This window comes from Podarcis raffonei, chromosome 2, assembly GCF_027172205.1.
Source record: "Podarcis raffonei isolate rPodRaf1 chromosome 2, rPodRaf1.pri, whole genome shotgun sequence".
Taxonomy (NCBI): Eukaryota; Metazoa; Chordata; class Lepidosauria; order Squamata; family Lacertidae; genus Podarcis; species Podarcis raffonei.
Window position 1 is genome coordinate 8,033,501 of NC_070603.1, and position 11,537 is coordinate 8,045,037.

Here is an 11,537-nt window from a genome sequence, read left to right on the forward strand (position 1 = left end):
TTCCTGTTCTCTACCTCGCTTCATTCCCTTGAAAAATGCAAGCACTTGCTTGCTGTTCACTCGCGATTTGGGCACCTTCTGTCTCCCACCTACAGATCAGATTGTAAGCTCCTGCAGGCAGGGACTTTCTGCCTTGGTTTATATTACTGTGTAAAATGCATTGTACGTTGAAAGCATTATATAAATAACCCAAAGCTCAACAGGACAATGACAATAATCCACCAACAGCATACAAATCAATATGGCTAACCTGATCCAAAACACCCACCCACCCCACTCTCACACGAAAACAAAGATCACCACAGCCAATCACAAGCAAACAATCACACCCTAGGCCAACCCCAACCTCTCTCACCACCAAAGGAACACAAGTGAACAACACAAGCAACGCTGACACCAAACTCTACATACATTAAACATAATAGAAACACCGCCACCCGACCCCACCCCATCCATCTTCCCTCTCTCCACCCCCTTTCTTTTTTCTTTCTTTTTTCTTCTCCCCCTAATGCCTCAACAAATGAAACGGATTTGTAAAAATGTTACATGGAAGAAGAAGAAAAAATACGAGGCACTACACTTCTGTAAAACAAGAAAACCCTTAATAAAAAATATTAAAAAATAAAAATAAATAACCCAAAGCTGAAAGGGTGATGTGCATGGATGCGCCAGGGTGCCACAATAAAACATAGAATTTTGGAGTTGGAAGATACTATAAGAGTCATCAAAGGGACATGGGTGGCGCTGTGATCTAAACCACAGAGCCTAGGGCTTGCCGATCAGAAGGTCGGCGGTTCGAATCCCCACGATGGGGTGAGCTCCCGTTGTTCGGTCCCAGCTCCTGCCCACCTAGCAGTTCAAAAGCACGTCAAAGTGCCAGTAGATAAATAGGTACCGCTCCGGCAGGAAGGTAAATGGCGTTTCCGTGCGCTGCTCTGGTTTCTCCAGAAGCTGCTTGGTCATGCTGGCCACATGACCCGGAAGCTGTCTATAGACAAACACCGGCTCCCTCAGCCTATAGAGCGAGATGAGCGTGCAACCCCAGAGTCGTTCGCGACTGGACTTAATGGTCAGGGGTCCCTTTACCTTTATGAGAGTAATCTAGTTCAGCCCCCTGCAAGGCACAAATCTTTCAGCCAGTGTGGGCTCGGACCCATGGCCCTGAGGTTAAGAGTCTCATGCTCTGCTGACTAAGTTCATATGCTCTAGTTCTGTTTTGTCCCTTGTTTTGCTCTCCACCACCACTCTGGCCTATAGTAGAAAATGGGCTGTTTCATGTATTAAGCTAAACATTAATTCATAGGTGGATAAATGAATGGATGGATAGATAGGTTTTTTTTAATGTATTGAAATATTTGTATTGTATGCTGCTATTTCATTTTTAAAAAATCAAAGCTGCTTACACCAGTTACTGTACTACAATAAAAACTACACAAAAATTAAAACAGATCACCAGCTATCACAAGGACTTGTGACAGTGGCATAGGAAACTGCCTTCTGAGCCAGCCTACTGGACCAGGATTGTCTCCCCTGAGCAAAGGAGCTCTCTGGGGTTTCAGGCATAAATCTTTCCCATCCCTGGGACCTTCTGTGTGCCAAATGTGTGCTGTGCCACTGAGCTGTGACTCTTTACCACGGGTTACAGGGAGCTGGAATTTGATGTGGCTCTTTGTCCAGGGGTGCCCTTTGTGGCAAGCCCTGGTTTTCTCCTATGGCATGCAAGAATGCCCAGGAAGGATGATAGTGTCTTCTCCCTTAATTATTATCCCTATATTAATCTGAGCTGGTCTTTTGGACCTAGATAGAGAAGAGGAATAACTTGCAGAGAAATATCTTCCAAAGTCTCTGCCCCCATCTACTTTCCAAGAAACCCTAAATTGCTCAATCTAAGCATTCATCTTGCATATCAAATTGCGCCTTGAATGTGCAGGTTTTCAAAGCGTTTGGAATGTATTTACTTTAAGGAGTGGGGCTTTCTTTGGCTGCTAGCCTGAGTGGCTGAGTTTTCCCCTCCACTGAATGTGACTTGCAAAGAACCACAAGGGTAGAGTGCCCTGTTGCACTTGTATCTCAGTGGTCAGCTTCCAAAGGTGTTTGGCTGGCCACTGAGAAGAGGGTGCTGGGCCAGATGGGTCTTTTTGGTGTGATCTAGCAGGGCCGCTCTTAAATTATTGAGTAGCAGTTGCGGGGGGGGGGGGGACGGGGGACTAAAAAGAAGGGCATGGAAATGGAAGACAGGTGTGTCTTGGGGACTAATGAACGATTGCTGTGGAAGAGGGATAAAGGACTGTGCAGGTGATGGATGGCCTAGCACTTAACTGCCAGAATGCCTCCCAATCCCTCTCTAGACCTGGCCAGGCTTCCCAGCTTCACTCTGAGTGAGACCTGGGCAATTTTTCATTTTTTTTTAAGCCTAAAATTCTTGGGACCCTTGCATTCTGTGCTGCGTACCAAGATTTTGCTCTGACACAAAGATGTGCGGAATACATTTTCAAATTTCAACCCAAGGAAATTGCTTGTCTCTCCGCAGATTGCAAAGCGGGATGCGGCTTAGAGAGTGTTGAAGATTAACTTTGCTGGTGTGTGTGTGTGTGTCTTCTCTCTTCTCCCCCACCCCACCCAAAGCTGACCAAGAACGGCACTGTGGAGTCGGAGGAGGCGGATGGGCTGACTCTCGAGGACGTCTCTGACGACGACATAGATGTAGAGAACGTGGAGGTGGACGACTACTTCTTCCTGCAGCCCCTGCCCACCAAGAGGCGCCGCGCCCTCCTCCGAGCTTCGGGGGTTCATCGCATTGATGCGGAGGAGAAGCAAGAGCTCCGCGCCATCCGCTTGTCGCGGGAGGAGTGCGGCTGTGACTGCCGGCTGTACTGTGACCCTGAGGCCTGTGCCTGTAGCCAGGCTGGAATTAAATGCCAGGTCAGTGGGGAAACCGCTAGGCTTTGGCCTGAATTATACCACGCAGTCTTTGTCTGTCTGTCTGTCTGTCTGTCTGTCTGTCCCTTTGGTGTTGAAGCGTGTCCATTTAAGGTCTTTGTGGCTGCGTTCGCCCTGAGCTTGCAAGGAGAAACAGTTGCGCTCCCTAGTAAGTCTGTAAATTAACACACTGGAAGGTCCTGTGGGATCCGTTGGTGACACTTGGGCCTTCGCATCTCTGAGGCAGAGAGAGAGGCAGTCCCCCATTATCTCAGGAATAATTTCCCCAAATAGAAGGTAATTGTTTCAGACTCTGTTTGGGTTTTGGGGAGAGAGGGGAGGGGGACAGCAAGATGAGGTGGATCTTTGTTGTAGGGGAGCTGAAAGGGTTCCTGAGCAGCCCTGGTTGCTATTGAGCGATAACTCTGTCCTTGCAGTCTGCATGGTATCCTCATTAGTTACTCTGCATGCGAGGTCTGCTGTCCCTCTGCTCCCCTCTACTGGCTGCCTTCTGAAATGAACAGATTAAGAAAAACACTTCCTCCATAAATTTGCAGCATTTGTGCAATTCTAAGCACATGTTCACGTTTCGTTGTTTTCCATTATTCTGCTCCTCCTGTTCCTGTGGGGAGCCTCAGGGAGAACTATTCAGGATCCACCAGAAATCTTGGCTCTGTTTCCACCCCATCCACCTTCAGAAACTCCTAGTATTGCCTGTGCTCTTTTACGCTGTCTTTGCATCCGTTAGAGCTACAAACTTGCGTTCTAATTTTTATATTTGCTGAGATTCTCAGGATGCTGACCTCCTCACCCAGTACCAAATTCTATGTTTTCACTGTGTAGAATTGGTCTTGCATGTTGTCCTTCTGTTCTAACACAGTCCTTCAGATTGTGTGCATTCTGTCCCTTCCTTAATATTTTCCCCCACATGTGCATCCTTTTCTTCTTCTGCTGCTGCTGGCAGCTTTTTATGTGATAAATCTGCAGTTTTGGTCTGGGGGGAGGTCTCAGATATTTTCCACTCAGTGATGCGCTTCCAATGGAAGGATATGTAATTCCGAAGCACTAAAGCTGCAGCATTTGATCACTTGTCTTGGCCAGCAGACCTGGTTTTTTGCTTTTAGCATCTAGAGATTGGCTTGGGGAAGGGGCTGCAGGATGGGGCTGCATGCAGACCTGGCTGTCCTATTGCTTATCAGCAGTAGCCTGCATGAATTTTGCATGCTCCTCCCAACAGGAACTTGGCTTCTGTTTCCTCCCAGCCTCCCCCCCCCCAAAAAAAACCCCCCTTGGCTGGGCTTGCATCATCCGCTCCCTGCCGCAGTGCTCTCCCGCTGGGCCCAGTTTCACTGTCCCTCAACTTCTCCCACCCAGGTGGACCGAATGTCCTTCCCGTGCGGCTGTTCCAGAGATGGCTGTGGGAACATGGCGGGGCGCATTGAATTCAATCCCATCCGGGTGCGGACTCATTACCTCCACACCATTATGAAACTGGAGCTGGAGAATAAGCGGCAGGTGAGCCGCCCCCAGACTCTGGAGGAGGAGGCCGCCACCCCTCCCAGCTCCAGCGGCGATTGGCTGGGGGCCCAGACCCCCGAGACGCAGGACTTCCAGGAGTTCATGGCGGAGAACGAAACGGCGGTCATGCACCTGCAGACTGCCGAGGAGCTGGAGCGGCTGAAGGCCGAGGAAGACTCCAGCAGCGGCTCCAGCGTGGAGAGCCTGGGGGTGTGCATTTTGGAAGAGCCCCTGGCGGTCCCCGACGGGTTGTGCCCGAGCCTGGCCACGCCCATCCTCATTCAAGCCCAGCTGCCCCTGGGCTCCTCCGTTCTGTGCTTCACGGACAGCTCTGAGCAAGCCACCTCTGCCGAGGAAGGCCAGGCCTACTTGAACAATGGACCGGTTGTGTACTATCAGGTCGACCAAAGGTCGATGCTGGGCGTGAAGGGCGAGAGCAGCGCCGAGGAGCCCGACATTCCCCCTCGCTACCCAGACGAGAAGGAGCTGAGCGTCTACTCCGTCCCGGTGACCTCGCTGGTGCCTTGTGCCAGAGCCGCCGTCTCCGGCAGGGCGGAAGGGGGCAAAGCGGCCCTGTCCCCGGAGCCCCTCGCTTCGGAAAGCTGCCTGCCTGAGGTTCCTTCTCCGCCAAGCCTCTCATTCCACACAAACGTGCCGCAGGACAGTTTGCGGCCCCAGAGTTTAGGGCAGTCTCCGGAGAGGGCCTGTGAGCTGCCCTCGTCGGAGGAGTGCTCCCTGGGACCTGCTCTGGCCGTGTGACCCACCCCGACCCACTGTAGCTCTTAATCTTGGATGTCTATTTATTGGCAGAGAATTTATCTAACGGCCGCAGGCCCCCGGGGGATTATTTAACGTGGGGCGTTGGGAGGGGGGGAGCGTTGAAAGAGGGACTGCTTTGTACAGGCTCACTATGAAACGAACTACACCCAGGGGGTCAGGGGTGTCTTCTGCGGATTGGGCAGCCTCTTAACACGGAAGCGCCTGGACCACGGACAGGAAACGGTCCAATTGGAGCTGCTGCAGGGCAGGCACCTTATCCCCCACCCTGCAAGGACCAAACGTGAATGTGTGTCATGGAAGCAATAGAGTGGAGCTGCCTTTTCTCCCAGAGCGCTCAATGGAGTTTTTTTGGGGGGGAAGGGGGTAGAAGAGGACGTTGCTACTGCTACGGAATATCACAAATCCATACATGCTGTGGAATCTCTCTCTCTGGCCCCCAGTGCAGCTGCCTCCACCTGTACCATTTTGTCATCTTTCAGTGCTCTGTCTTCTTGGAACTGTGACCTCCTTTAATCCGCTTGAACTGCTCTGGCCAGTTGCACAGCTTTAGGCTCTTACAAACTCTTATTTATGTGACATTTTTGCCGCCCTTCCTTCCCTAGGAGAACTTTTCTTCTTTTCCCCTCCATTTTAAATTCCATATGGATTAATGCTGACCGTGACTGGTTACACCTGCAGTTTGGCATGCAACTGTCCATGCAGAGCCATTGCCCTCTGGGATCCTCCTTGCCCAGTGGCTTCACCCCAAGCAGGCTTACTCTCCGTCTTGCTGGCTCTGAATGGGGTCCGGTGAGATCGATCAAGTTCCGTTGTTTCTTTCTTAACTAACAAACAAAATGTGCTGAATGTTTACTGGGACTTCCTATGACACTCCAATGTCCATTCTGAGCTGGGGTTTTCTGCCTCTATGATGTTAATCCCTTCTGTTATCTGATTCTTGAACACTCAATGCACTTGGAGCGGGGGGCGGTTTGATCTTCTCAGTGGAGGTAAAGATCTGACCTTTTGGGTGGACAGGGAGGTCCAGCAGAGTAATTATCCTTCTGCCCTGTCGTTCCACTAATTTTTTTTTCCTCCTTCCCATCAGCTGTTTCAAGACGTTCCATTCTAATTGCACGCTAGTTTGGAGGTGGATCTGAGAGCTTTATATACTCCCTTGCTACTTGCTAGCACCCTAGCCATCTGGATGAATCTGAATATGCAATGCAACTGTAGCTGGCTGGGTTGCGAGCACAAGGGGTTAGGGTGCAATAGGGTGGCAGTGGAGAAGACTTCCAAGCTGTATGCATCTCCTGAGCTGCATCACAAGGGGTGCAATTAGCTGTTCTTATTAGTCCTAGAACGAAAGGGGTGTTCTTAGAGCTGCCACGTTCCCCCTTGTCCTACTGATGGTTCTCTCACTGCAAGATAACAAAAGCACTTTCTGCATCCACCCTCCCTGGCATTCTTCTCCCCTAGTTTTTTTGTAGTAACAGATTAATGCCTTCCTCTGCAGTTCACTGTTCTGGGCCAGCTTGGCTATCACCATGGCTTCCGTGTGGTGTGCCTTTAAATCAGGAACGGCTTACTTAATGGCATTCCAGATGTTGCTGGACTCCAACTCCCATCATCCCTGACCATTGACTAAGCTCACTGTAAATGATGGGAATGGTAGTCCCAGCGGCATCTGAGACCCAAAGTTGAAGAACACTGCTCTAAATACACCAGGTTAGCTCGAAACCAGCACTGAACTTTCCCCACTTTATAATCTCTTTCCTTCCCCAGACTGTTCATGACCTCTGTTACTTGCATAAGCCCTTTGGGATATTTAATTTCCTGCCATTCATTGCAGCCTTCCCCATTCCATTGCACTCTGGATGTTTTTGGACTACAACCAGTGCTATTTTTCTAGAAAAAGAGGTGCCGGAACTCACCATGAACGCCTCCCTTGTTACAACAACAATGGCGCCCACCTGGGAGGTGCTAGAACTGAGTTCCACCAAGTTCCAGCTGGGAAAAAAGCCCTGACTAAACTCCCATCATCCCTTACCATTGGCCAAGCTGGCAAGGACAGGTGGGAGTTATAGCCCTGTCTGGAGGGCACCAGGTTGGGGGAGGCTGCCTGGAGGATTTCCTAGGCAGTACAAGGCTGCTGTACTTATATATATTTAGAAGGGAGGGTGGAATCTAAGCAGCCCATGCGAGAAGCATTCTTCTTTCATCACTTAATTCTATCTGGGAGCTAACACGTGCGTAACCTTAAGCTGTATGAAATGCGTGCCGTCTTTTCAGAAGGCAGCTTCTTCCTAAACAGGACTACCTGAAACTGACCGCTGAGCATCTGGCTGGTGTTTTGGATACTGGTGGGGGGAAGAGGAGGGGCTGCTTGACAAGAACCCCAAGCCTGTGATCCCTCTTAAACCATAAAGGTGATGGAGAGAGAACAAAACCATTTTACCAGCAGCTGCATCTAACCCACTTCTTTGCCTCCACCTTTATCACAGTGATAAATGGCGGCTAACAGAGATGTAAAAATTGCAGAAATTTTGAAGCCTTGGTGATGGAAACTGGTTCCTTTTTTTCCATGGGGGGGGGGAGAAATGGAAGTTTTGGGGGGAATTGAAATAATAACGTAAGAGCAGCTTTCTGGATCGTGCCAATGTCCCGTCTAGTCTAGCATCCTCTTCTCACAGCAGCCAAGCAGATAATATGCAATTCTTACCAAACCTACATTTATTTTACTGCTTTTAATAACCCAAAAGGCATAAATTATAACTTGGCTTATAAAATTTTACTCTGGAATTTCCAGAGCAATTCTATGCATGTTTACCCAGACCTAATACCTTTTCTGTTTAGTGTTCCAGAGATAAGCGCACGCGGAATTGCTGTAGGCTGCCACCCCCTCTACACACTTACCTGGGAGTGAGTCAGTTACGCCAAACCAATGAGACTTGATTCTGAGTGGTCAGGCTGCAAAGGATCGTGCTATGGTATAACAGGGTGTCTGTGTCACTGTCACTTAAGGGGAGAGGGGAATAAGGTGATCACAAGGGAAGGACCCAGTCAAAAGGATAGGTGTAGAATATCCACTTCTACTGTGTTCATACTACACATTTTGAGTGAGCAAAAACTTGCCTTAAAGCATTTAAGTCATTCCAAAAAAGAAAATGCTTCAAATTTCCATTTTCCCATCAGAAAGTAGATTCTAGGGCAACCCCCACCCTGTTTTTTTCTGGAAAGTTTCCAGTTTTTCTTTTTTCTTTTCTGGACCTCCACATCTCTAGTAACTAAGCACCTTTGCCAACCCATCTGGAAAAGCCCATCCTTCTGAAATGGCACTAGCTCCCAGGGAGATAGGGTGAACAGAAGCAATGCAGTCCTGGAAATGACAGCAACAGGGAGAGAGGTTTTTCTTCCCTTTCTTCCGGAACAGCTCCTGACCTCACAGTAATATTGCAGCCCATGGAAACTTCACACTGCTGGGTTGATGAGACTTCCGGCCAGATGGTGAGTATTTAAGTATATAAAAAGGCTTCGGTACTTTATAACTCCTCCCCGATCTTCCTTTTAACTCCCAAGCTTTCCATCTGCTGCTTAGCGTCAATACCGCACACCTGAGCTTCCTGCGCTTTGTCTCACAAATAAGTACTTAATTGCTGCCTCGCCGCCTCCTGCTGCAGTGAACGGTTTGGAAACGGCGCTAATGCGTGCAGGAGCCAGGCTTCTTTGTGCAATGACTTTTGAAATGGGGCAGGGAAGGGAGAAGAGGACCTAGAAGCATTGGAACGAGAAAAGCCTTAAAATGTCTATCACAGTCCCATTTGCTGCCTTGCGAAGCAAAGGGTGCCGTGCACACAAACGGGTGTCACTGGCCTCGTTGCTAGGAGTTCTGCTGCTAATATTTGGGGTTTTCTCCCATGCTTCTCTACAACCAGGGCTTGAAAAAGGGGCACAGGTGACATTGCTAGGTATCCCCCCGCCCTTTCCATACTAGACGTTTACAAAATAAAAGGTGCTATTAAAAAGCTGGCTTTAGTCTCAAAGGCAGTCATTTCCAGATGCAACCCTCTCTGTAGCGTATGTGTCTGTTGTGCTTGGAGATTCACAGAGAAGAGTTCTAGCAGAGGAGCAAGGGATGCGCTCCCTCTACAAAGTTGCGCCGTCTGTCGTCCTAGGCCAAAGGTGCAAAGGAAGTAGGGTTGAAATGCCCCCATCATATAAACCTCCCCAAGTTCATCGTAACACCACTGTAGCCTTTATGGTGTGTGTCCAGTCCCCACCGTTCCCTGCCTTGTGGCGCGACTAGCAGTGTACACTTGCAGGGTGTACCATTTGTATCTCTGGCTTCCTGCTGATGCGTGCGAAGCAAAAAGGACTCCCCCACCCCACCGGAACACTTAAACACTTCCAGCTGGCCACTCCAGCACTGGCCTAGGAGCCATGGGCAACTGTGGCGCAGTTGTGCCCTAAAGGAAACGGTTAAAATGCCTGACCACCAGCCCCTTGCATTTGTAGCCTTTAAACTCCACACTGCACGTTCCTTTCTTTGGGGATTGGCTGTGATCAGCTCTAAAGGAAGAGGTGTAAATGGGACACACCTCGGCTGCTGGCAAATTTTCACAATTTACGAACTTTGTTCTTTTGAGTGCTTTTAAGCTGCTACAGCAGCCCATGAATGACAGGTGGCCTGCTCTGCAAATGGAAACAACTTCGCACTTAAATATCTGCTTTTTGAAAATGAAAAAGGAATTATTATGACTGACATTCCAAGAAGCAGAGGATGTCGAAATAGGTTGATAGAAACCCATCTGGATAAAACTGGCATCGTGGACACATACCCAGGCAGCATCTGAATTGCTCCATCTCTGTTGTCCTGGCCCTATGCTCTAATTGTGTCCATGAGCCAGCAAAGCTGATCGGACCTTTTGCACCTGTGACCTTGGAAAAACAAAGCAGTTTGTCGCCCTGATGGAAGGACAAAGTAAAATGGCTTTTGTGGGTGGGATGACCTGGTTGCAAGTGAAAAAAAAATAAATCCTCAACTCCAAATCATGTTAGGAAATGGATCTGGTTTTCCTTCACTTGGTTTTTTTTTTTAAGACTTTTTAAAACGCTGGTACAGCATACCCATAATGAAATGAGCTAGTGTTGTCGCAAAGCGATCAAACACACACACACCTCCTTTCTCCTCTCCCTGCCTTCTCCTTTTTTTGGTGCTAGTGAACTGTTTACATGGGAATGGCCCTTTTACTACCTGTTTGGGAGACTCTTTAACTAGGCCCCAGTATGAGACATTTGGTACAAGCCCTGCCCCCTTCATTAGTCGTGACTCCAATGACTTTATAACTCGCTCTCCGCTCTCCTGCCTCACATGGTATACAGGTGGCATTTTCAATGTGAATCCAAAGCTTGTCAGGTCCTCTACATTTTGTTTTGCCTTTTATGTTATTTTCATTGTGATAATGCTGTATTTAAAGAGGATATTTAAGTGTAAAAATAAAGAAATGCTTGAACTTGCAAAGCAGCTTCTGTCCTCAGTGCAAAAGTTGGCAATAGTGGTTTAGGTTATTGCTGCTCACTTAATAGTGCAATGGACATGCATAATCCTGACTAGAGCCAAGCTCATGCCACCAGCTCGTGTGCTCCCGCTGCTCTTCCATGGTGCATATTGTCTGCAAAACCGCTAATCTAGGGTTTATAAACTATGGCGTGTATTCAAAGCAGTGCTGATGCTTGTTCATGCCACATGCGCTGACACGAGCTCCCCTCTCCTCGCCCTGCACATCATTCTGGGAGGGGAAGAAGTCCTGTTGCACTGACTTCCACTAGGGCGATTACTGAGTTTAATTGACTGAAACTATAATTTCAGTCTTGGAGCAGAATCTGCCTTGTAAATATGCACACACAATATATGGTTGGTTCAGAAACAGCATCGAGACCACACTGAATAGCAGTACCTGTTCTAAGGCAGTTCATGCAACTTGAAGAACTGGGCTTACCCTTGTTTTTGCAACATGTGGCATCTGTTTACTTCATTCATAGTGAAATATCAGTGGGGCCTTTCAGAGAGGCTGTGGCTTACTCGCCTGTAGAGTACAGCTTGGAATATAGTTAATAGAAGCACAAGCTGCTTCTGCCGCAGCTGATCCCTGGCAAGCAGAGTCAGCTGTTTCATTTCTTGGCAGGGGAAGTAAACTCGTTGCAAAGAACAACTGGAGTAGAGTGTGTGTTGGCCATGGCCCTTGCAGGACTGATTAGGGAAATGACAAGGTGAATAGCTTTGATCAGGGGTCACCAACCTACAGCCCGGGGGCCGGATAAGGCCCGAGGGACTCATTTAT

General features: G+C 48.7%; 1 protein-coding gene across 1 annotated transcript in view; it reads left to right on the forward strand.

The window, feature by feature from the left end:
* Positions 1-6,508, forward strand: part of CSRNP2 (cysteine and serine rich nuclear protein 2) — a 38,041-nt gene extending 31,533 nt beyond the window's left edge. The window contains exons 4-5 of the mRNA XM_053372540.1: positions 2,626-2,922; positions 4,294-6,508. Coding sequence (XP_053228515.1) covers positions 2,626-2,922; positions 4,294-5,196 — 1,200 coding nt within the window. The 3' untranslated portion in view covers positions 5,197-6,508. The remainder of the gene's footprint in view (positions 1-2,625; positions 2,923-4,293) is intronic.
* The last annotated feature ends 5,029 nt before the right edge of the window (positions 6,509-11,537 follow it).